This window comes from Coffea arabica, chromosome 7e (genome assembly GCF_036785885.1).
Source record: "Coffea arabica cultivar ET-39 chromosome 7e, Coffea Arabica ET-39 HiFi, whole genome shotgun sequence".
In the NCBI taxonomy this organism is placed as follows: domain Eukaryota; kingdom Viridiplantae; phylum Streptophyta; class Magnoliopsida; order Gentianales; family Rubiaceae; genus Coffea; species Coffea arabica.
The window spans coordinates 4,639,002-4,664,259 of NC_092323.1; the positions used below are offsets into that span (position 1 = coordinate 4,639,002).

The following is a 25,258-nucleotide window of genomic DNA, read 5'->3' on the forward strand; positions in this document are numbered from 1 at the left end:
AAGTGCTATAAAGGCCGATCGAATTTACAAGTAAAGAGATGTTCCATTAACTCCTCCTCCATGAATTTGATCATGCTGTAACGTGACTACTAAAGTTCCATTAACTCACATGTATACTGTTTATCTGAAGTACTACTCTTTTTTTTTTTGGGAGGGAGGGAGGGAAAAAGTTAAATCAATCAGTATATCAATGAGCGAAAATGAACTCGAGCGTTGATCAGCTAATTATGATGACATTGTTGGGAAAATTAAGCTCGATAATTCTAGCATCTAACAGCTCATTTTCCTCAAGAATTAAAACAGAACAGAACGTGATGGTAAATGAACATTTCGTTCGAATAAATTATAGCTAGATAGCTTCCCATGCGCAGACGAGAGCGGGAGATTCAATTCGTTTAAGAATCGAATGCATTTAAAAATTTTTTCATAGATAAAAAAAAATTTTTTTTGACCACATTAATGGTGAAGAATAATTCCGTTGGCGTGATACATACGAGCTGTAGCCTCTTTTCACCTTCATCAATTCGAAGAACCTGGCTAACAAGGACTGGAGAGCGTGTGCCAGAACTGAAGGCGTAAAAAATGTAAAAAAAAAAAAATGGACAGCGTGAATCTCAGAAGAAGTACGAGTTACAACGTGCAAAGGGGGAGATGCTGTTTCATTCCACCCCATACAGCCCGCAATTGCCATGCAATCCACCGTCTTCTGTGCTGATTACCAAAAAAACCTAGTACTACCCTACTTTCACGTAAAACGAAGTGTACATTTGCTTTCCATTCGTGTTTTCTTTTTATTTCACCAAAAAATAAATAAAGAAAAGAAAAGAAAAGCATGTGGCCAGAATTGTGTATCAAATTGTGTACGTATGTATGTACTGTCGTTGTGCTGAATTGTTTGTCTGGCTTCATAATTAGATAACTTACCAGTACCTTTCAGCGTTACAGTGGGGGCCTAACAGCAGTAGCAGTTTCAGGATTTCGTGAGAGGCTATTGACTTTGCCTTGGCCCTCCCTCTGGGGTGGTTCACTGGTAGTCAGTGATTGGTAACAGTACAGTAATACTTCTCAATCCTCCCCCCACCCCTTCTCGCCCATGCATTTCGACCGCAACATAGTATAAACAAGGTCCCAATGTCTGCATCATCGGAGATGAGATGACACTTGAACTCCCGAGTCAGCATGGCTGTCTGAAAATTGCTTGGGCTATCCGGGAGTGGATAAAATGAATGATTGGAGGGATATGGTCAGTGTGGTCGTGGCAGCAGTTGAGTCATGCAACCCAATTAACTGTAGCTGACTAAGACGAAACCTTCTTCTCTCCCTTTCGAGGCCCACAGGGCAAAATAACCTCCGAGCCAATGGCACAGCACCACCTTGGACGAGGGCAGATCAGCGACTCCCTCAACCACAAGTTTTGGCCAAGCAAGTAGCAACAGCGCGAGCACCCCGGACTTCAGAGTTTAGCGGCCAAGGAGGAGGAGGGCCTTCCAATTTGAACTCTTTAACTGATCCGCTTCACATGACTTTTGGGTCCAATGAAAAGTACTTCTACTTTACGACTCCTGCTGCTGCAGGTCTACAACAGCCTGCAGCAGTATTATTATTGTTATTGTTATTTTTACCATAAGCCAGTTTTAAACCCTTTCACAAGGGCCTCTATCAGCCTTGTAACCATCAAAATCACAACTAAAATACTACACATTTCTATAGTGATGATATACGTGTTGTGTGACTGTGTTCTGGGTGAAAGTCGCACTGACTGCAAATTAAATGACAGAAGCTCCTTCTCATTCTCCCTGCCTTTGTTTAGTTGAAAGCTCTGCTAACATCCTTTGTCCGATCTGCATCCCCTCTTAAAGCCTCCAAAAACTAGTTAACCCCACGCCCCCCCCCCCCCCCTCATCCCCCAAAAAAAAATTTTTTTTTTTTACGCTATCCTTTGAAGAATAGGTGGAGTTCAAGCCTTAAAGATTTGGAAACCCGTATGGCCTATGGAGCAGCATTTGTTATCCGTAAAAAAATGGGCTCAACCAAAGGTAGATTGAAATGAGACAAGTGCCCCGAGCAAACTCCGATGGTTGAGTTGATGCGTTTAATAAAATTGAAATATAAAAAGTGAAATCTGAAATCTGAATCTATTAAATTGTTAAATTATTAAGTGTTAAATCTAATACATTTAATTGCATATCATGTTCAGTGATAAGTGAATAGCTTATCACTTAATTTTTGGGGCAAGTTTTGCTTAGAAAATTCATTGCCACTTAATTAATTCAGATGTTCAATTTTTTATTATCAAACGGTCTGAATATGTTAAGATTCAAATCCATTAAGTTTAAGTGCTGAACTGAATTATCAAATGAGACCTTAGTAATGATACTTAAAGAGATACTCTTCCAAATTTCATTAGTTTGCTCAAGTTAATTAATAATTAATGAATGAATAGGAGGCAAACTCCCATTTACCAGGAACTTAAATGGGCCTTAAAGGTCTCTTGTTGCGCCATTTAACTTGGATTTTTTCATGGGCCAAAGCAAAAATTGGGACATCTGTATCCAGTTTGCATAAAAAAAAAAAAAAAAAAGGTTTCGAAATCTTAAATTCCGGCAGCCGTGATTGCTACTTGGTGGATTTTAAGAATCCTATTTGACAAAATTTGGCGTGAACCCGCAGGCCTATTGATCACCATAGCAGCAAAACATTTTCAATCAGCAAGACTTCACTTACACAACATTCTCAAGTTTCAACCACTAACCCCCCATTATTCATTCATTCTTCCAAAATGCCCCGCATTTCTAAGTTCTAACCCCCTTTGGTGTCTCGCGTTCCAAGTCACATAGCGCCTGGGAACAATAATAATAAAACATAATAACTGTACACAAATCAACCATTATTCATTTGCAAAAACTTGCATAGACCTGATCCATCACTTAGAAATAGATCCACATGTGGACATAAGTAAGTCATGTCGCCCACACTTTTGCTTTATAATCTTCAGCAAAGAAGCAACGTGGCGATGTTTGTGGCCAAATGGTCCACTACCTTGTTGGTGGATCAGGTCTATCCAAATATTTGCCTTAAGCAGCTATTGTTAAGACAATATGCATTCGTGATTCAGTCTTGTCACACAGAAAAAAAAAAAAAAAAAAGGATTCATTCTTTTCCCTTGTGATCCAGAAAAAGTTGGCTACATTTAACTACACTGCATGGGCTTCAGTTGGACACACAACTCTTCTACACTATGTAACTTGCTATGAACAGCGCAAGCGCAGGTCCATATAACATAATAATAGGGCTATCTACTGGACCTGGCTCGCCAAGCTCCGTCCATCTGACCCTTAAAATATGTTGGTCCAGCCATAGCATGAAGATGGGCTTCGATGAACAGAATTCCACCGCTCATCCTAGCCTAGCAATGGCCAGTAGGGGGGACTGGAACACAGGGGCTAGGCCCAAGCAATCCCAAATTGATCGTGGAACCAATACGAGTGGGTCATACCCATTCTAATACTGCCCAAAAATCCATAAATTCCCATTTTTTACCTTTTTTTTTTTTTTTTGAATCCCAATTTTAGCTAGAACCAAGATTCGAAGTTCAATCCCAAACCACTGAATCCGAACAAAAATCAGTCTACAGCATTAATGATTGGTCCATTTAATGTTACTTGAACTTTTCAGTTTGCCCTTCCATACCCATATGTTTTGGACTAGAGTACCCCATCCATGGGGCTCGACTCGAGTCCAAGTAACACAGGGTGCAAGCGTACGGACCCCTCACCCATGGGCTACAATGTTGCGCCACCACCATCTGACATCAGCGATGCAGCAGCTGCAGCAGCAGTTGGAACAACCCCAGTCGAGATGCCCGGTTTTGACAAATGCAATAGCCTGAGAACACACAAGATTTCAGACGATATTTTGGATCAGCTGGAAAGTCAAATTTCTCACATCAAGAACTAAGGAAATCATCAAGTTGCAGAAAGTCCATTGCAATGCATAAGAAGTTGGTAATTAGTGGTATCTATATTTTCAGATAAGCCCAATTCCAAGATTCCTTTACAAATCCAACCAAACGATTCGGTCCTACAATTCTTGGTAAATTACTAGATTGGTTCCACAACTAGGATACACTGCGCTACAGAGAGTGATCCTACAAGAAGAAACTGTTGTATCCAAGTCCTTGTCAAGCACTTTTGTTTTCAAGCTACTAAACATGACGAATGGAGAAAGGTTTCTCCACTTAAAGATGGTAGAGAGACGAGAGAAACAAATTAAGAAACTGCCTCCTATTTCATGCGAGCAGAATTATAAGACTTAATCTGCATGCATTCATCTTTGTATCTGCATCATCTTTGTATCTGCATCGATCCTTTTCACCTAGTATTGCAGCCACTTGCTAGTATCTACAAGAACTTTTTGCTATATCTTTTCAACTTTTTACCTCCTTATAGGGCTGCTGGCTGATATTGTCTACGTAATCTAGCCGGGTAAAAAGTGCGAATTTCAATATATCCTTTTTTGTTTGTGTTTGTTGGTTTTTTTTTTGGGGGGGGGGGGGGGGGGAGCAAGAAGAAGCACTTACGGTGCAAGATACTCGCAAAAAGATGATACGGCAGCAACAACTTCAGAATAATTTTCAGATGAAGCAGGGGCTGTCACTTCAACCAGTTGTATCCCTGGAGTTACAGGAACAGCCTCATCAGTTGAATGCAGTTTCAGCATTTTATTGATTGAAGACACAGTTACAGTTATCTGAGCTCCTCTCTGGAAATGGAAGGCAAATCCTACTCTCAGCAGTTCATGGTCCAACCTGTAGCCAAGTGCATAAAATAAGCGTAGTGCATCCTTGCTTATTTTGCTTTCTACGGTGTTCCTGACCAGCACCGAAATTTGCTCAGCACCAGCACCTCTCATTGCACCACCAACTTGCCGAACCGTCCTAAGATTTTAGTTTTCAATACAAATTGGTAATCTATTTCAGGAATTACAACTTGTTTTCAACAAAATCCTTTTTACCAAGTTGGTTCAGACTGCTCCAGATCACACAAAAGTCGAACCTCTGAAGAAACTAAACCTGCAAGCAAAAGCATGAAACCTTGTTTATTAAGCAGAAATCTACATGCAAGAAGGGGAAAAAAAGACGAAACTAGCTTTTAGGGAAGACATGCCATTTCAGAAGTATGCCAATTTTCTCAGAGAACTGACATTACAAATCCTTGACAACCAGAAAACTGATCAAAACATAAGATCCTCCAGAAGTGAAGACGCATAACCATGCACAAAGAAATTTAAACAAAATATGGAACTATGAGGTACATCCATCCAAAAGCTGCTGCAAAACAAAGAACACCTTGCAAAATGTGATCCCCGATGCGATTGAGTCTGTGACCATAATATAAATAGCCAATTGACAGACAGTTAAAAGAAACAGCACTGAGAATGTTATTGATTCCTGTGAGGAAACTAGGCATACGCAAACAAGGATGCCAATGTGTAAGTTTCACTTGACTAATCTTCGTAGGAAACTCATACAAGAAAATCCATTTACCTAGATTTGGACAACTTTTTAGGCACAACTCGTGGATCCTTAGGCGCTCCCTGTGAACACCACAAAGTCCTTGAAGAAGAATCTCCAGGGCCTCAACATGCTGGGCGGGAAAAAGTGCAAGTGCATACTTCAGTAAGGGGTGAGCAAACAGTATATTAGGTAATTTTTCTACAAAAATATCGGAAAAAGCTAAATAGCAATCCAAAAAAAAGATAATGATTGTCTGCAACATGTTACATGCACCCAAAGTTGAGAACTTTCATCTCCACAAAGGTATGACAAGCGAAGGAGGTTACCAGTAGCCATTGACACCCGCCTGAGCCTGACATGGCAGGCACATGACATCTAAAGCATTTTTGAGTCATAAATAGTAGTGTAAATAAATAGAAATTGGGAAGATTAGCTAGGTATACAATTTATCTTAATATCTTCACATAAATATATATGTTTTATACGTAGAATGAACAATTCGAGTCATTGAACAATACATTGCTGCGATCGAAGAAGCTGCATAAGCTAGTTAAAACAGCCTGTTTTATACGTAGATCACTAGCGCTGCGTTTTTGCAGTGATAATTGGAAGTCCATCTTTCAGCCCTTCGGGTGATTTGAAAGTCACGTTAAAAAAAGAGCAGCACAGCTGCCAAAGTTATACCCTTGACTTACCAACAAAGAAAAATACACTATTCTGGTAAATTAAAGTCAATCTTTCCATTAATGGCCCCCAAAGATACAAGCTTTGGATATAGCGATCCCCTTCCCTTAAAAGACACTGAAGAGGAAAAGCATTGCATTGCATTCTCCATCCTTTCCCTCTTTCCTCAAATCCTCATATTATTCCACAAGTACGTTTGTCTGATTATTTTCAGTGAACCAAATCAAAATTCGTCATTCATCCTAAACCCCACTTAATTACTACATAGATTGCGCTGCAACCGACCAAAATCACAATTAAAGTCAACTACTTGATTAGTCTAAAACTCTAAATGAGCTCCCAGGTAAAAAAAGGTCGAAGGTTTAATTTGAATTAAGATAGTATTAGGCGTAATATAAGAAGGGAGATAAGAAACTAGTAGAGCTTACTTGGGTCTCGATAATTCCCTGAACCACGCACTCCATTGTTTCTCTGCACACTCACGACGGAGACCGGGGTGGGAGGGAGGGAGAGGAACTGGATTGAGTAACAGGAGTCGGGTCCGGAATCCGGGTACTCGAATAAATTTCCACAACAAAACGAAAAAAGAGAAACTTTTATTTGGGGAACGGAACTTTACTAAAGACATGCTAACCAATGGCTTTTGGACTGTTGGCCATACAAATATGTGAAAAGTAAAGGTTTAACCCTAACCCCCTGTCACCTGTCACTAATACGTGCATAGTGCAATTATTTGGTCTCAGTAAATTATCTTCGTGACACGAGAGATCAAGTCGATCATGCTTTCCATCATTTTTGTTACTAATGTTAGTGTACCTATCTCGTCTTAATAAAGTGTACCTATCTCGTCTTTAATAAAGAATCTTGATAATGTGGAAGGTCAAATTGACCCTTGCCTTTCATAATTTGCGACTAATGTTAGTGTACCCATAATCAGTGCATAATGTACTCATTTGGTCTTGATAAAGTGTCTTTGTAGTGTAGGAGATCAAATTGACTCTTGCCTTTCATCATTTGTCACTAATGTTAGTGCACCCATCTCGTCTTAATAATGTATCTTTGTGATGTGGGAGGTTAAATTGACCCTAGCCTCCCAACATTTGTTAGTGCACCCATATCTTAATAAAGTGTCTTTATAGCGTGGGAGGTCAAATTAACCCTTGACTCCCTTTATTTGTTGCTAAGTACACCCATTTGATCTTAATGAGGTGTCTTTGTAAGGTGAGAGGTTAAATTGACCATTGTCTCCCATCATTTGCCACTAATGAGTGGCTTCTTCAAATTCAAATTTCCAGTTGGTTTTCCCTGCTCTAATTGGGCCCTTCATGCTTGCTATTTCCTTGTCCTGAGGACCTTTATTTGGCATAATTTCGTTCTGGGCCTTTAATTTCACGGACCATGTGCTTAGAGCCCCTGCAATGCTAAGTTTTCAATTTTCACTAATTTGATTTCCAAACTAGAAAATCGTTCTGCAAATGCCAGAGCCCAATAACACACTTCAGTCATTGGATTTGTGATCACCATTGGCAAAACAGACAAATGATGTTATCAAATGTTTGTCCAGATGTACAAATGACTTATTTATGCATATTGAACAAAGTTTGCACTTTTTTGACACTTATAGTATACATTACTAAAAAGGATAATTTCACAAACCTCCACTGAGGTTTCTGACACTTGCACTAACACCCTTCAAGGTTTTAAAACTTTTAATGACCACCCTTGCCTTTGAGAATTTTGTAACAATTCAGTCCATATAGGATTAAAATATTATTCTCATGAGCGAGATGGAATTTTTATTCCATGAATGCCCTCTTGGTCCCTGTATTAGTAGAAGATTTACATAGGTAGTGATGATAAAAAAAAAAGTCCATGTTTGATCCATTAAATTTTTAAACCGAACACAACAAACTGTAATACAAATTGAAAATCATAGCTACCAACTCCACAACAAAATACAACTTTTACTTAACATAAAATTCATAACAACACACTAACATTTATTTCAACCTTTAATACCTTTCTATTATACCTTCCTCACATACAAATTTACACATAACATCAGGGTACATGAAATACAGGAATTCAACTTTACTACCAACTCAAAATCTACTGATCAAACAAAAATCTATTAGATAACATACTAGTTTTCTTGAAATTGATTCAATAGAACATTTTGTTATAGTTAGCTAAGATGAAAAGGAAATTCATACCTTGATTTCTGCTTTTAATCACCTTCACTTCCAACACATGAATAACATCTTCACTTTGTCTCCATTTTCTTCTTCTTTTTCCTTTGTTTATTCTTTCTATATTTCTTCCCTTCTAGTTATATGGCTACAATATTAGAAACTTGTTCAATCATCCTTGTCAAAATCATACTAGTCATAAAAATGACGCCAAATATCTTCCTCAATTGGTGCCTTTCTGTAATGGCCTTTTAATCGGCTTAATTAGACATTGGATTTCTATTATTCTAGTTAAATGTAATGAACTAATTTAAATGCATTTGTTCCCCAAATCTACATTAGTCATTAGTCCCAATTTCATAGGACAAAGTGGTAATTTCATCTATCATGATGTAAGCAAAGGGCCCCAAATCTTTGTCAGGAAGGTCAGTGAAATTATCTGACTCTCTTGTCAGTGAAATTTTTAAAACCTCAACGGGTAGTGCAAGTGTTAGAAACCTCAGGCGAGGTTTGTGAAATTATCCCTTACTAAAATTCTTCTACAACTGAAAAAGAAGTGGAGTTTTCTTTTTTCTTCTTTTTTTAAATTCATTCACTTTTGTACAGCTTACTAAAATTAAAAGAAGTGGTCTAAGTGGAGTTGACTGGTTGGCCAACTCCTAATTTCATTAGTAAGAGTTCAGGATCTATAGGGCTGCCAGCTCAGTGAAGCTACCCTCCCCCCTCCCTACTGTGCCTAAATGAATTTACAGTTTGCGAAATCAATTTTTTAGCTCGGATTTTGCCTAAGAATCATGCCATCATCTAATGTAACCATGTTTTAAAGCATTCATACCATTCTGCCTTGGGTAATTGGCAAAGTCAAGCTGCAAGTACAACGTTTTCTGGATCAAATGTAATTTTCCTGTTTAAGTAACTTGTCAGATGTTCATGTCCATATTCGTTCGTCACAAGCTGAAGATGCTCGACTGTAGCTGCTAAGACTTTGGCAGAATCCTTTAAAACTTTACCGAGGTTCAACTCAAACAAACAAATGATGATTCTGTACTTTATTTTACTGCCATTACATTTTTACTTCAACAAGCTAAGCAGTTCCTGAAAAAGAAAATGAGAAAAGGTATGCAATCTGAATTTCCAACTAAGATTAGATACAGTTTGTTTGAAACACTACTACCTATCTTTATAGTGGGATTCCTCCTGGTCTCTACAACGAGCAAACAGCATCGCAGCCCTTTGGACTATGATGTTTTACTAGTATAGAACAGTGAAATTCAACTGGCCTTTGTAGGGGTCATGCAGACTGGAGTATCTGTGAACTTCCATTTTACAAATTTTTGGTTTCTGTGTTGTATTTAAGAAGAATATTACACGATTCACCTTGGACCAGACAGCTCCATAGCTTGAGCAAGTAATGAAGAGTCATCAGTGAGATCCGAATATCGTTCTGATGCGGATAGTTCTTGTGTTCTGTACTTGCTTGATTCTAGTCTCTGAGATACTTCCCATCTCTCTGCAAGTCCATCTCCTTCAAGCATCTGAATTACTTCAGACATTTTTGGCCTGTGGCTTGGAAGATATTGCGTACACAAGAGAGCCACTTGAACCATTTCCTCTACTTCAATGCAATCATAGTTGTTTCTCAAATCTTTATCGACAAGGATATCAAGCTTCTTCTCTTGATGAATTCTCTTCACCTACGTATTGTTTGACATAACTTGAGTTGAAAAGGAATCTATAGCTATAATACTAACAATGCAATGCCAATGGAAGAAGACATATTGTGAACTTTAATCATGTGTGGGAGCAAAATAATACTCGACCTCAAGAATTTACCAAAGTTTGGTTTTGAAGGGGGGGAAAATGGTGCTCACCCAATCAAGCATTGCCCCTTTCTGGTTCGCTGCTTTATTAAATTCTAGAGCTCTTTGCCCTGTGATCAATTCAAGAAGAAGGATTCCAAAACCAAAGACATCTGTCTTCTCAGAAGACTGGCCTGTTGAGAGATACTCAGGGGCTATATGCCCCACAGTTCCTCGAACAGCTGTAGTGACATGTGAATCCTGGTGATCCAAAAGCTTTGCTAACCCAAAATCTCCCACAACTGCCTCACAATAATCATCCAGCAAAATATTTGCAGCCTTCACATCCCTGTGAATTATTTTTGGATCACATTGCTCATGTAGATATAGCAGTCCCCTTGCTGCTCCTATGGCTATCCGCTTCCTTGTTCCCCAGTCCAAGACTGGTTTTGCTGTTGAAACAAAAGGGGTTAGATGGTTCAAGAAATTAACAATTTAAAAAATTGAATGAAGGGAAGGCAACACTACACTGCATAGTTGTAACACCTTTGAGACGAGAAGCAACGCTTCCATTGGCCATATATGGGTACACCAAAAGTTTTTCTGTGGAAGTCATACAAAACCCATACAACCTTAGGAGGTTACGATGCACTGCCAAGCTGATCATCTCAACTTCTGTTTGGAATTGTCTCTCACCTCCAACAGCATTGCCATCTTTAAGCCTTTTGACTGCTACTGCAGTTCCATCGTGGAGGATTCCTTTGTAAACATTTCCAAAACCACCTTTGCCCAGAATGTTTTTACTGCTGAAGTTGTTGGTTGCTATCTGAAGTTCCTTGAACTGAAATCTCCTCAAATTCCCAAGAGAAATTTCATCATTGGTCCGATCTGACATTTCAGAGATATATCAGCATGAGGAATGCAATAAATACTGATGATGCTCTGTAAATAATTGTGAATAAAATCAATGAACTATACGAACCACTACCATCAAAAAGCGTCTGCTGTCTGAGATGTTTCTGCCTTTGTCTCAACCATAATAGCATCCCAAATCCAACAACAAGCAAGCAGAGACACCCCAAACTTGAACTCAAGGCAAGGGCAAATCTGTGACTCTTCTGTATCCTCACGGGCACCCCATCTTCAGAAATACACAACGTGAAATCTTAATTGATGAATGAAACTCAGATGAGCAAAAAGAAGTCATGGCAACTTTCCACAATTACGAAAGATAATTCTCAAACCATTTAAACTTATGATAAGGACTGCCGGTAAACGATATACTTGTTAGTGCAAGTTTTGAGAATTATCTTGTGCATACCCCGTGATGCGTTTAATGCCATGGACATTGGTATCAGCATTGTCCTTTCACATTCCGAATCAGATGTACATATTGAAGGATTGCCCACAACACTGGAATAACGGTAGAAAAATGATAACACAGATATACTCAGCATTCAAAATCATATATTGCGGCTTGCAGAATCGAGTGATTCATGCATTCTTGAGGTATCTTACTTGAGAGTCTTCGAAGGGAATATTGGTACAGGTCCAGTCAAATTGTTATAAGATAAGTCCCTGTCGCAGGAAAAATTTCAAATAACAACTTCGTTATAAGCACGAAACAGTAAAGTGGAGACAATGTCATTGCTTGTTCAAGAAGTGAGAGAGCTTTACAGAAGAGAAAGTAGCGTCAAGTTGGCTAATGACTTCGGAATTTCACCCGTCAGGGTATTGTTGTTGAGCTTCCTAATTGAGAAAAAGCAATATAGTCAGTGCAAAAAAAAAAAGAAAAAGAAGAATCATCGAAAGCAATTCCTGATTTCAAGAATGTTTACCTCCCTATCTAGAAAGACTAATGCTTACATGTATTGCAGACTCTTCAGATGCCCTAGGGAAGGAGGAATTTGTCCAGTGAAGCGGTTATCAGAAAGATCAAGAGTTTGAAGATTTGGAAGCTTTCCTATTTCTGATGGGATTGACCCCGTAATATTGTTGTTCTGGAGAAGTCTGCAAGGACCTCAATCATTAGTGCTACTAACGGGGGTACGGTATTAAGGTGCAAGCAAGTCACAATCTTTCCAAGTACTCACATTATCTGAAGATTTGTTAAATTTCCAATGCTTGGAGAAAGAGTGCCTGACAAATTCTGACTAGGAGTTCCCCTGCATCAGAAAATTTATAACCGCATTAATAACTTGCTACAGTCTCATTAACAATTTGTGTGGTCTGTTTCAAGATTTATTTCTTTGTTTAGCTATAAAATCCAAGATTAATATCTCCGGACACAAAACGAAAGATTGCTTCTTTTTTTTTTTTTTTTGGCTCTTTGGAATTAGACTTACAGGCCAATAACAAGACTTTCCGCAGAACAAGTTATCATAGTCCAGCTACACGGATCAACCGAGTCGCCATCCCAGTTGTCAAGAACCCCATGAGGATCCTCTAATGCATCCTTTATTGCCATCAAAGCTTGCACTGAATAAACAAAGCAACCAAATGAAAAAGTGAACAAATTTGTGGCTTCTACTCCTTCAAACGAGGGTGAAACCAAAAAATTCAGCTGGGAGGAATCATATTTACTTGTACCTTCAAAGTTTACACCTTTGGGAGAGAGCAGGCCTAGTGCAGAGCTCCAACAGCAAAAAAGCAAGAGAACCCGGGAGACATCCTTTGATTCTCTTCTCATTTTCAATGAAATCGTAACAAAGCAACCAAGATATTGGGCAGAGATGCAAAACCTGCTTATTCTTTGTGGCGAAGCTTAATTTTTGGAGCAAGCCCTGAATTCCCTCGAATATGTGAGCTTTACTCCGCTAATGTGATGTGCGCCCCAAATGAGGACTGAACTCTAGCTTTCTAGGCCAGGAACACATGTTGGCACAGTCTAAAGAGTAAAACCTTCAAGGCAGACAGGGAAAGCAAAGCTCTCAGCCCTTTGTGACTTTGTGCTGTAAAAAGGAAAGTGGACACTGGCATGCCTGTCACTGGGTCAGGAAAGCATGCAAGAAAAATAGAATATATTATGGCGAACATGTTTAGATGATGACAATTATTACAAAAAAAAAAAAAAATTTATTTTGAACATAGGTAAAAACTACTCCTACTTAGGACAAATACACTATAAAAAGAATAGATTCTAGCGGTTATTTAGGACATAAAGCCAAACATAAGTTCAGCGCCCACACATAATAATACCAAAACGAATGGGCTTGGCGGTCACTGGTCATCTTATTAGCTTTTGCTTTACTCAATGCAGTATAATCTCGTCATTATCTAAATTTTGAACTATATACCACTACATTTTAACTCGCTCCAACCTGAATTTTGGCACTTAGTATATGTTGGTATACAAATTTTTACAATCTACTGTGGTGAAATTGTGGGGAGCAGGGGATGAGTGAGGGAAGGAGGAAGGGAATCCGACATTCCCTGCGTTTGGCCATTCAATAAAACCCCAAAAAATGCATAGTAAATAAAGGGACATTGGAATGTGAGAATCTCAAGGGGAAGTGACTCGACGACACTCATGATGAATCCAACCTTGAATGAGCATCAAAGCCTGGCCATGATGAGGGGGGGATCTTTGTTGGCGCTGTTCATATTTTATCTATTTTATGCATCCATTTTTTCCCACCCTTAACAAGTCAACAAGAATAGGAATGATTGCTTTGCTTGTGCTTTCTTGATTCCAGAAAACCACTTTTAGCTAATGTGTAGTCTCACAGTCGCTCAGCCTTTATTCCGAAGACAGTCATTACCAAACCCAATCAAACAACCAAAAGAAAATGATCGCTATTTTTTTTCTCCTGATGCTTTGCTATTGCTCACAACTATTAATATTCCATAATTTCCGTTCTCTTTTTTCTATATGATCATGATCCATGAGAGAGACAGAGAGAGAACGCTGCTCGCTGGATTGGGGCTCAAAAAATGATGGCGCGATAAAAGAAGGGCCGACAGGATGCTTTGTCGTTTTTTCCCTGCCTAGTAGAACGATTATTCCTCCAGCAATTTGTTAAAAGGAAAAAGTAGAAACTAGAAAGAGAGAAAGAAGGTGGTAGCTCTCTATTCTACTTTTTCCTTTCTGGGTCATGGATAAACTCATCCTTTATACAGAAACATTCCATTATGATGCGGATTGAAGGTGTAGATGGAATTGAAAAATTATACTCCACCACTATCAGGGAGCTCAAGGTCTGGAGCCACGCAAGCTCCGATGCTAGAAGAGATTTTAAGATGATAGAAAACTAGTTTTGCTGGTGTTGTTCCGCTGCCGTGGTAAAGTAGAAATTAGGCGGTCGTTGATTTCTGCAATATGGAGTTATGGGTGGAGTTATGAGTCTTTCCAAACTTTTACGATGGAGAAAAAAAAAAGAAAAAGAAAAAACAAGGCATAGGTTTAAAATAAATTTAAAAAAAAATACCTAATCAGTTAACATCCAAAAAAATACTCCCTCCATCCCACTTTGATAGTCCTAATTCTTTTTTCACACAATTTAAGAAAAAGTAGTTAACTTTGTTGGAACAATCAATTTAGATAGTTATTTTTCTAAAATGCCCTCACATTAATTAGAGTACAACTTTAAGGGAACTTGAATTGATGGTCAAAAAAGAATCAATTCTCACTAAATGGGGTAAATTTATAGTAACAACAACGTACATTGAATAAGGGTATTTTAGAAAAATTAAAATATAACTATATTTTTCAATTAGACGAAAAAGGAAAACAGGACTATCAAAGTGGGACGGAGGAATTACTACATATTCATGTAGTTTGTGCACGGTTAATATCCTAGTCTGGAATTTGTCGGGTAGCGGTTGTACCCTTGTTGGTTGTGAGGAATGAACTCCGACAGGACCGGTCAAAAACAAAAGCCAGTAGCAATTTTCTTTTACACAATTGAAAAAAAATATAGGAGAAAACAGCATTACAGATTCTGACAAGATGGCAATACGAGTAACACACTGTAATAAAATAATAATCACAATTTACAAAATGTAAACTTTTAACCGTTGCTTTTGAGGAAAAGGGCAAAAAAAAAAAAGAAAATAGGAAGAAGAAGAAGAGGAGGTCGATATCTTTGAAATTGGCATCAAACTGATCAATTGGAATTCATGTAACTTTGTACTCCTCCTAAAAATTACTACTAGTATTCTTTAGTTCAATTGGAATTTTGGGTCGACAATTTCGTCTTCATCTTCGGTAGCGCCAGCCTTTACCAGCATTCTAACCTAATCATATCTTCTTCCGAATGAGTGACTAAGATAGTTGAATTGAATCCAATGCAACTGAGTGGGGACTCGCCAAAAAAGAAAGAAAAAGAATTGGAGGGAAGAAATTGACCAAACACAAGATAAAAACAGCAACTTTAATGGAGTGTGATAAGTGACAAAAGTGTCCAGTGATTGAAGAAGAGGATGGATATGGATTCATCATTCAAGTGACACAGCTGGGGATAAGTTGTCTCTTTCCATATCTCCACTCCCAGAAATAACAAAGGCATTTTTTTTTCCAAGTAGTGCATTCTAGGGTCCATCAATCTTTCAAAATCAAGATTTCGTGAATCCCAGATGGGGTTTAAGCTTCGTCTGCAATTGCATGAAATTTCTTTTTCTAGATCAACTGCGAGTTCTTAAGAAGAAAAGTCGTAGATTCACCCATAACAGTACTTGGTGGGATGGACCACCACCAAGAAATGAACTAGCAACCCACCCAAAAGATCAAAAAAGAAGAATTCAAAAAGAAGCAAATAGCTCTGGGAATAGTAAAAGTGGTGGTCTTTACTTTAGCTGAAAGGAGAAAAAGGATACCCACCAACGCTATAACCAAATTAAAAATTCCTTCTTTGCTGGTCATCAATTGTTCGAACCAACATGTACTCAATAATCTACGTTGTCTCTCCCACCTAGGGGTCTGTGTTCGAATTCAATCCACAAACTCTGAAAGCGGTTATTTTTGTTTTTGAAATTCGAGGATGGAATTATCAGTTGAACAAAGGGATGTATGAAAAAAAATGTTATTGTTTCACTCCGTAAACAATTTTCAACTCCTGTGTTTACGCAATGAAAATATTAAATCCTATCTTCTTCTTTTTTTTGTCGTAATGATAATATTTGTATAACTTACTCTAGAATAGTCTAGAAGGAAAGAAAGTCGACAGGACTTTCCCGCCCGGGAAACCCACAACTAAGTGACAATCACAATGACCAAGACATTTAATGTCTTGGTGGTGGGCTGTTGGCTAGTAAATCCCATCTGCCTGAGGTGGAATAGTCGAATGATCACAAATAGCATAGACTTGATGAGTATGTAGCAAAGATGAGATGTTGAATGGTTGTGCTCCATTTGGGAAATGAAAGAAATGAACTAGAGAAGAAAGAAAGGCGAATAAGCATTCATTCATTCGACTGCATAATTATCATAAAATACGTTACTATAGTTTGACTATTCTGGTTAATCTTTTTTTTTTTTTTTTTCAACACAGGGGTGTCCATTGCATCCATATTCTTGTCATGATGAGTGTCGGTTCAGCCGTGTCCTACAACACAGTAACATATGACATATCATTCTCGGAGAGCATCTAAGCACAGGCTTGAACATATTATGGGCTGTTGTAACTTTCCCCAGATCAACCTAGGAAACTTTTGCTCGTAGAGCCCCTCCAACTCCATGTCATCTGTCCTGTTACGTCCTGCATCTTTTTGCGTAACAATAATGTTATCATCTCATCCAAATCCCTAAACAGTTATTCAATAATGATGGGCCCTCGCGGGTGTTAAAGACCTCTCAAAACAAAATCCAACAGCATTTTCTCTATTTTTTCTAATTTATGAACCACGTTGAAAATTGCTCTCTGCTATATGCGCAGCTTCTGTTTCTCAGATAACTGAAAGAACCCCGGTGGTAATGGCTACTAATCATCACAAATTGGCTGCAAGAAGGTCAGTCTCTCATCTAACTGATGGCTACAATACAAAAGGGCTATAACTGATGGTGAAGGCTTCCAAATGGAAACTTCCAAGTAAGGTATTCACATGCACACCAATTGTTTTACCAGAATCAACTGCAGACATAGACCAACACAGAGGACGTCACAGAATATATATATTTCGTAAGTTCATTGAATTCCTGTTTCGTCACATTCATCTCGTTTTGCCCATTGACACGTCTCACTCAGTCCAAACAATGCCAACAGGCCTTGCTATCCAGCCCTCCTTAAAGCTGATGAATTCAAGCCCATTTCAGTGAAAGCCTGAAATACTTTATGTAAGTAACGGGGACAGAGAGGTAAGAGGTCCATGCCGACAATGGACCTGGATGGCTTGAAGCGTCGCTCTCAACTCAGGTCTCAAAAATCTCAGCATTTACGGGAAGAGGTCCCTCTGCATGGCACGATACGACCTTCAAATTTGTTTCCCAATGTGAAATGCCACGTTGAGGAGCGATATGCAGCAGCAAGTTTAACACCCCATTAATGTGCCTGTGACTGACTCTCAACGCCTTGAAGACTCTTTTTCAAAAAAACAAAAAAAAAAAGAGACTCAGATTAAATTCTTAATCGGTGCAAATTTTGATGTTTCGGCCCATGCGATCAGGAGAGTGAGGAATTAAGGGTAATCTCAATGAAGGTTAACCAATCAGCTACAATCAAAATGTATTCTTCTAACTGCCTGCTTAGTACTCAACAGTTGTCTACCAATAATTGCGTGCAAATGATGCATCATAATGAGCCATGGACGTAGACTTGGGTCACTCCTCATTGTGATCCACGTATCTTGCACTTGATTCCAACCCTGCTCTTTCCTTGCCAATTTCTGGATTATACAGCGAATAAGGTGTGTTTTAACTGATTAAATCTTGGGAACCATGACATTTATCCCAAGAGCATATTATCTATTGAAAGGAGGAGGGTAGATCATTTGTATAGTAAAACACTCGAGACTTCAAGCCCGAACAAGAAAGTTAGGACCAATCTTACGAGAACTGATGAATGATTTTGCGACACTTTCGGTAGAAGCTCCACTGTTGGCAGGATACTCAAAGAGAAGGATAAGCCGTCATCTAAAACATCAAAACTTGACCTCAACATCCTGGCAAAAGCTCGCTCCCACGGTACAACTAGCATTTCTGTGACTTCCCCCTTACCTGCAGACACTCGACCCCCTTATCCACACACGTTTCTACGGTAGTCTACGGTAGAGATTCGATTAGGTCAGATGATTATTCAAGAAAGTTGGCAACAAACGAGGAGACTTTAGCTAGTTGGCTGATAAAACTTGGGACTGCAACAAAAACTTGGAAGAGCTTAAAAACAATGTGCCAAATGCCTGCTCTAATCGTCTGTCTGATAAAACACAATTTGGATATCAGACACTGATGAGTTCTTTTTACTTCCTTATTATTGCCAAAAAAAAAAAAAAATTCCAGCTATGCTCCAGCAGTGAAGAAATTGATACAAATGAAGCAAAAAAAAAAAAGCAAAACAAAATTTTCAACGAATGTGCTACTTCTTTGAGGTGACAAAATACAGTACTGATACATTCACTGAATCCTAAGCAGCCATGGTAATGGCAGGAGCTTTCTCTCCACCTTTCACGGAACAAAACATATTAAGAACATCAGCATGGTTTCTTATGTATCTCGGGCTCTTAGCAAGAAAGTCTTGTGCTTCATTATGCCTTCCCACTTTGAAGTAAGCTTCGAATAGTTGCAGAAATACAGATGTGGATGGATATCTCTTCACTGTCATTGCTTTTGAAAAGGCAACAGCATCATCAGGGCTTCCACACTTAGAAAGGTACTCAATGAAGGGCTCCAAAAAGGGTGGATATCCTTGTTTCTTCATCAGGGGAAGAACATCCAAAGCTTCTTTAAATCCTCCTTGTGCCAACAACATGCCTATCAAGATTTTGTATGTGGAATGCCAAGGTTGCAAGTCTTTTCCATCAATCATTTCAGTAACAAGTTTGTATGAATCTGCTGCTCTGTTCTTACGGCAATATGTACTAACCAATAATTCTAGAGCATATCCGGTACTAGAAGCCTCGACTTTCTCAACCATCTTTCGGAAACTATCTGAAGCTTTCTCCAGGTCACCAGCCAGACAATATCCTTCAACCAAGGATGCCCAGATTTTATGATCTGGAGTAGAATCAGATGCCTCCATGTTATCTATAAATTCACCTGCTTCATCATGTTTCCCACCCCTGCTGAGTTGAAAGGCAATCTTTCTTTGCAAAGTACCGTTGAGTTGAAACCCACCCTCTTCCAAGGCTTTTATAATGCTGTTGCACTCCCCAACTCTTGCAACGCTGGTCAAAGACTTGAGAACTGCATCAAAAGCAGAATTTGTAATCACATTTCCACCCTCCCTAAAGATCCTCACAACTCTAGAAAATAAGTTCATATCCAGCTCCTTTCCAACTACAATTTTCCGCAAAAGAAAAGTGCAATCATGCACTGATGGCTTATTCAAGCCCCCCATTGCAAACTCGTACAAATCCACAGCATCCTTGATCATTCCCTTCTTAACAAACCTTCCCAAAACATCAACGTAGGTGTCCCTGTACATTTCAAACCCAGCATTCCTCATCTCATCAACAACCCTCCAGAATTTATTACTCGCATCCTCACCAGCTAATGCCCTCACCATAGCATTATACGTACGTTCATCATGTTTGCAGAGACCGCTCTCCTCAGCCCACCTGAAGAAAATCAACCCCTTGTTTGCACCAATCCCAAGATTGTCCACAACCATCGACACCAACTCACTAGAAAACTCAACATTCAAGCCCCGAAGCCGCTTTTCCACATTATCACCCCAAAGCTCTGATCTAATAGCTCTACAAACCCGAGAACAAAGATTTTCAACTGAATTATCAGTCGACCCGGACGCGTACAAATCTTTTAACTTCTTAACATCATCACTCATCCCATCCTTCTCAAATTTCTCCAAAGCTTTAACAAACGTACCCTTCGATACTCCATAACCTTTCTTTTTCATAGTCCCAACCATATCCCAAAATTCCTTCACAAACCCATTACCAAGCAGTACACCCAGCATCAAATTATAAGATTTCGAGCTCAATCTCTTCTCGTTATCACTCTTTGAAACCCATTTGAAGAACCTCCGCGCCACATCAGGGGCAGCCTGGAGATTCTTCAACGCATTCAAAACCAAATCATGGGTTATGACAATGTTATTGGACTCTAATTCCAGCTTAATTTTCTCATTACTCAGCTGGGTCTGGGAGAAAATGTCAGTCAGCACAGCAATTTGGTTTTGATCAGGTTGGTCTTTGGTGGGTTCAACGGCGAGCTCAGAAGAGGAGAAAAAACGGAGAGACATAGGGGGGTTATGAAGTTGATTGATAGTAACGCGCGGGGGATGAGGCGGGGAAAGCAGAGAACATGACGAGATAGAGCGGGTAGAGTTTACCTGAGAGTGAGGTAGGGTGGAAATGAGCAGTCCAGACCGAGAGTGGCATCGGAGGAGAAGAAGCCAACGCCATTGATTTCTCATTGATCTGAAGAGTTCTATTGATGGGTTCCGAGATAGCGAGCAGTTTTCGAGGTTTTCCGGCTAAGAGTAGAAAGCTAGAAGGGGTTTTTGATTTCGATTTTAGGGTTTGGGCCCTTTCGGCCCTATTTTGGCTGGGAGAGTGAAACAAGAGCGCGGCAGTTTGAAATGAAAATTCACGGATTGACCTTAATTAATTACCTCTGGAACAAAGAAAAGCCCATCGAAAAATAAAACTAAAGTAAGTAAGTAGGGGTGAGCAAAATTATCCGTTAACCCGAAAATCCGTCACATCCGATCCGATCCGATTCGAAAATTAGGATATCCGATTTTTATTATTTGATCGGGTCAAAAGAGAGTCGGATACCCGCTAAGATGCGGGGCGGGTTAGGGTCACATAATTGAAAACCTGCGGGTACCCAATCCGCCCCGCATATATATATATATATATATTTTTTTTTTTTATACACACATTATAAAATAATAAGTTAGAACTAAATAAGTAATTTTATTGAATAAATTGCATTACAAATATGAGATACTACAGTTTATTTACAAGATTCATTTGTAGAGGCCATGATCTTATATTTTATAGAAAAAAGTTTAATTAATGTGGAACATATATATTAAAAATTGTGCTCCTTATTTCAAACTTTTATTGATTTTGAATTCTTTTAATGTTTTTCCTTTATCTTATATTCTCTTCACATGCTTGTTTCTTGGTGGGAAACCTTTTTCTAGAAAAAAAAAATTATTAAATCTTAGATTAATGTGTAAAATATAAAATTAAATTGGTATAAATTATTTTTTAAAAAAAATTAAATGATAAATGAGGCGGGGCGGGTACCCGCTAACCCGACCCTATCTCAGCGGGTACCCTATAATCGGATACCCGCTGATATGCGGGGCGGGTAAGGGTCAGAAAATGACTGACCCGCAAAATGCGGGTCGGGTCAGCCAAATGATAAATGGGACTAGTACCCGACCCGCGCTCACCCCTATAAGTAAGTATTCTTTTTCTGTGTTTGAATTTTTTTAGAGAGAACACATTTAAGAAGTGGGGATAGGGATGGCAGAGGTCACTCTAAAAAATCTTTCATAGCAAACTTTAACTTGCATATTTTAATCTGATACCAAACCCTATTGGGTCCTCCCCATTGCGTAATCCTAAGGGTTTTAACTTTCGTTACCAAATCGTCTCATTTTCAAATTTGGATTTTCCATTAGATACTCGTTACTTGCTAATCTGCATAGTTCGAAAAAAGAAAACTAACTATCATCAAACTAAAATTAATACATACATCATGTTACATTAACACGTTACGTTGAATTTTTAAACTTTGATGAAGCTATAGAGCCTACGTAAGAGGAATGAAGGATTATGTAAAGAGTTGGGTTAAAGTTAACTTTATTAACATATAAAACTAAGGCATATGTTTGTGTATATGTTGGGTATCGGGTTTTTATGGTTTTTTTACCGAACTCTATTCTTCAATAACCTCTCGTCAATGTCAGACCCTACCAAATTATCCAATGATTGTCTAATTCAATTAACCATTGAGTTGAGTTTTTGCAGATATTGGATTTACTCTACTCATCGCCATCTCTAAGCGGGAAAAGAAAGGAAGAGATTATTCATTTTTCTGTGGACAACTTCCGTATAAGTATTAATAGGGTCAATTTAGTTGACAAAGTAGTTTATATTAGGCATCATGCAATTTAGTAATTGGATTATGAGTATATTAAGAATACTACTATTGTAAAGTGTCGAAAAATAAAAAGTTGATGCATTTTCTGCAACAAAAAATCGAGTAATTAGGTTTTTTTTTTTAATTTGGAAATCGAATGATGAGTTTGGGATTTGCTAATCTTGTTTGAGGTATATTAGGGGAACTTTCAAGGAAAAAAAAGAGTCTATTATGAAAACGATTTAAGACTTGAGATGGATGAGGCTTAAAAGTAAAACTGCAATCTAGATTAGGAACTCGGAAGTCGGAAATTGTTCAACACATGTGCTATTACTACTAAAAATACTAATAATATTTTTACAAAAATTTTCCCTTCTTTACCTGATTGGAAGTAGAATTTTCCAAAATTCGGAAGTGCTCAAAAGAAACATTTAATAGCACATTTTATCTTTAATAATTTGTGTCACCTAACTTAGTTACTTCAAGTACTTACTGTTTGGTTCTCGTGGAGAAGGGCGTATGGATTTGAGAAAATCACATATTATAACAAATGATAAGAGATGAGGTTTGAAACCTTAACCTATCACCCATCAAGACTTAAAGTTTTTTGTGGTGACCACCAGTCCAAATTGCTGGCAATTGGTTCCCAGAGGTAATTAATTCCTCCCAAATTGTGATATGCATTTAAGCCTAAATTTTCATATAATTAACAGTCGTCGAATTCTTTTGGTTGGGATGCATGGTACTTCTTAGCTCAGTTGTGCATCTGCGATGGATGATTTGTTTAGTTAAAAGAATGATATATGCATTATGCAGGCAAGGATAGCAAAAACCAAATTGGTATAGGCCAAAGCTCCATAAATTGACGTGCCTAAAGATTCATTATAGTTTTATCTTTGATTGCTTTGAGACGAACAACTTTTCTCCTTCCCCCCTCTTCCAAAGGCTTTTGGCTGCCCTCCCTCAAAATCCCACAAAAATCTGAAGAATTTCAATGGATATAAAAATAGGATTCGAGTACTTTTATTCACTACCAGAAGAAAAGAAAGTGGTTATGCTGTTTGGCGGCGTTGAGTCAAACTGAAAAAAAGTTGGACAAAATCACATCTTGTTGTAGAACCAAGAAGAAATACTGGAATTTTATTAGATCAAGTCGTGAAGCCCATGCATGATTACAGGTACAGACCCTCCCTTTTTTCCCTTTTCTTTTACAGATGGAAAACTAACAAAAGGATGAACATCTACAAGAAAAAGGGAATTGCCAAAAAAGTGCGCAGAAAGCAGACGAAGACAAAAAATGTGAAAGAGAGGTCCAACTCCAACCAAGAGAAATCTGGGATTAATAGTGCATGAAAGCAGATGTGCTGAAACTGCTGCACCCTGTTCATTTGTTCATCCCCGTCGCATTTTTAACAGTATCGACTGCTCCTTGAGCCGTGGCCTTCGCTTGCTGCCCTGCCTGCATACACACAACACACTCTAGATAATTTTACCATAACCCCAAGTAACAAACTTCCTTTTTTTCTTTATTCTTTTTTTTCCTAGAAAAAATACAACAAGAAATATATTGCATGTATGTATTGTGAGAGTAGTAAATAGGTCTGGTAAAAAATAATAATCAGAAAAGTAAGGAAGAACCTCTTGCATGGATTCCTTAGCTGATTGAGCCGCATTGCTTGCCTTATCCATCATTTGGCTTCCCTTTTCCTGAAATCAACATGATACACACGAGTGATTGATCCACTCCTAGTAATCACAAATTATATCACTGGTAAGATAATTAAAGTTAAGCAGGTGCAGTGATAATCACCTGCATTTGGCCCTTGGCCTGACCGGCTTGGTAACTTGCGTTTTGTGAATTATCCATACTCTAGCAATTAATATGGTTTTTTTTAGTACTGTGCTAATAATGTAAGATGAGGTAATTAGGGAACTGCTACCAGCGGTTAATACAAACACGTATTAGTAATTGATAATGGGGATTAACAGAAGTAAGATAATGAGCCATTTATAGAGGAGATCAAGCCGATATAGGGTGGACACGCGTAATAGAAGAGCAGGCAACGTGGCAACTATTGGCATGGCCATGGCTAACACATCTTTCGGCCTTTAGACTAGGGAATAACTGCTAGTCATTCAAATTTTAGGATAAGTGGACAGCATTTGCGGGAGCCCTTCCAGAAGAATTACTTTTGTACATTTACCCCATCCACTCATTTTATGGTATGTTGGCATCCAATCTCCACGCATAGGGAGGGAGCATCTCCCATTCACCAAGTCCGGGTTCAAATCTCGCATCATTCCCCTTCTTCATAGCGTAGATTAGTACAGAAGTAGGATAAATTATTTTCGTTGCGGAAAAAAAATTTTAAATTTTTGCAATTGCATAGAGAAATTTAAAACTTAAATCGCTCATTTTCCTTGTGATGAAACACAATCCAATCAGCCTTTTTTTTACCAATTATCTTGATCCATTCACATGCTGCAAACTTCATTTTTTTTTATGGGTTTCCTCTTCTTTGACAGTAACATTTATGTGCATTTATTATTTTAGCAGCTTCAATTTTTAGGTAGAATTTCTTACAACTTTTACTTGCTCGAGTAGGTGAAACGTTTCCCAAATAAATAAGAAAAACAGACTAATGAAAGCTGCCTAATCCTAGACCATTTGATATTATTTTTACAATAATATAGCGAAACAACTGGTCGGACCGCCCGGTCCGGTCCGAGTTTAAAAATAGAGGTATTAGGATGCATTTTACAAAGCAAAACCACATGCTCCAACTATATTAGTAGTTAGTACCCTAATGATTTCACAAGATCGTATTCGTATTTTCCCAGCATCATTTGGTGAGCAAAA

General features: G+C 38.5%; 4 protein-coding genes across 6 annotated transcripts; all 4 read right to left on the reverse strand.

Moving 5' to 3' along the window:
- Positions 1-3,505: 3,505 nt before the first annotated feature.
- Positions 3,506-6,799, reverse strand: LOC113700949 (mediator of RNA polymerase II transcription subunit 18). Its single transcript, XM_027221377.2, has 5 exons — positions 6,628-6,799; positions 5,546-5,645; positions 5,014-5,071; positions 4,580-4,936; positions 3,506-3,885 (listed from the first exon to the last, which is right to left on the reverse strand). Exons 1-5 carry the CDS (start codon positions 6,661-6,663, stop codon positions 3,783-3,785), a joined length of 654 nt encoding a protein of 217 aa, XP_027077178.1. The 5' UTR covers positions 6,664-6,799; the 3' UTR covers positions 3,506-3,782.
- Positions 6,800-9,496: 2,697 nt separating this feature from the next.
- On the reverse strand, positions 9,497-13,192 carry LOC113702058 (protein NSP-INTERACTING KINASE 1). 3 transcript variants are annotated; one of them, XM_027223012.2, is made up of 11 exons: positions 12,777-13,192; positions 12,533-12,665; positions 12,281-12,352; positions 12,054-12,197; positions 11,865-11,936; positions 11,706-11,765; positions 11,509-11,600; positions 11,170-11,352; positions 10,734-11,075; positions 10,260-10,639; positions 9,497-10,082 (listed from the first exon to the last, which is right to left on the reverse strand). In XM_027223012.2, the coding sequence occupies exons 1-11, from the start codon at positions 12,874-12,876 to the stop codon at positions 9,762-9,764; spliced, it is 1,899 nt and encodes a 632-aa protein (XP_027078813.1). In that variant the 5' UTR covers positions 12,877-13,192; the 3' UTR covers positions 9,497-9,761. The 3 variants fall into 3 exon arrangements, with proteins under 3 accessions (XP_027078813.1, XP_027078814.1, XP_027078817.1); XM_027223013.2 differs by having other exon boundaries at positions 11,176-11,352; positions 12,777-13,190; XM_027223016.2 differs by having other exon boundaries at positions 11,170-11,328; positions 12,777-13,189.
- Positions 13,193-18,679: 5,487 nt separating this feature from the next.
- LOC113702486 (pentatricopeptide repeat-containing protein At3g02490, mitochondrial-like) lies at positions 18,680-20,884 on the reverse strand. The gene has a single exon (XM_027223714.2). The coding sequence runs from the start codon at positions 20,711-20,713 to the stop codon at positions 18,743-18,745; it is 1,971 nt and encodes a 656-aa protein (XP_027079515.1). The 5' UTR covers positions 20,714-20,884; the 3' UTR covers positions 18,680-18,742.
- A 2,622-nt stretch (positions 20,885-23,506) lies between these two features.
- LOC113701324 (uncharacterized) lies at positions 23,507-24,361 on the reverse strand. The gene is made up of 3 exons (XM_027221911.2): positions 24,209-24,361; positions 24,037-24,105; positions 23,507-23,857 (listed from the first exon to the last, which is right to left on the reverse strand). The coding sequence occupies exons 1-3, from the start codon at positions 24,263-24,265 to the stop codon at positions 23,783-23,785; spliced, it is 201 nt and encodes a 66-aa protein (XP_027077712.1). The 5' UTR covers positions 24,266-24,361; the 3' UTR covers positions 23,507-23,782.
- Between the last annotated feature and the right edge of the window lie 897 nt (positions 24,362-25,258).

Bases quoted from the DNA above. Each gene is read 5' to 3' on its own strand.
- LOC113700949 (XM_027221377.2), bottom strand. From the start codon at position 6,663: ATGGAGTGCGTGGTTCAGGGAATTATCGAGACCCAA. The intron at 5,646-6,627 runs GTAAGCTCTACT...TTTCCCGCCCAG, and splicing joins AGGGAATTATCGAGACCCAA to CATGTTGAGGCCCTGGAGAT. The intron at 5,072-5,545 runs GTAAATGGATTT...TTTTGCTTGCAG, and splicing joins AAAAAGTTGTCCAAATCTAG to GTTTAGTTTCTTCAGAGGTT.
- LOC113701324 (XM_027221911.2), bottom strand. From the start codon at position 24,265: ATGGATAATTCACAAAACGCAAGTTACCAAGCCGGTCAGGCCAAGGGC. The intron at 24,106-24,208 runs GTGATTATCACT...TGTTGATTTCAG, and splicing joins AGGCCAAGGGCCAAATGCAG to GAAAAGGGAAGCCAAATGAT. The intron at 23,858-24,036 runs GTTCTTCCTTAC...GTGTGTATGCAG, and splicing joins CTAAGGAATCCATGCAAGAG to GCAGGGCAGCAAGCGAAGGC.
- LOC113702486 (XM_027223714.2), bottom strand. From the start codon at position 20,713: ATGAGAAATCAATGGCGTTGGCTTCTTCTCCTCCGATGCCACTCTCGG.
- LOC113702058 (XM_027223012.2), bottom strand. From the start codon at position 12,876: ATGAGAAGAGAATCAAAGGATGTCTCCCGGGTTCTCTTGCTTTTTTGC. The intron at 12,198-12,280 runs GTGAGTACTTGG...AGGTCCTTGCAG, and splicing joins TTAACAAATCTTCAGATAAT to ACTTCTCCAGAACAACAATA. The intron at 10,640-10,733 runs GTGTTACAACTA...TTGTTTCAACAG, and splicing joins CGTTGCTTCTCGTCTCAAAG to CAAAACCAGTCTTGGACTGG.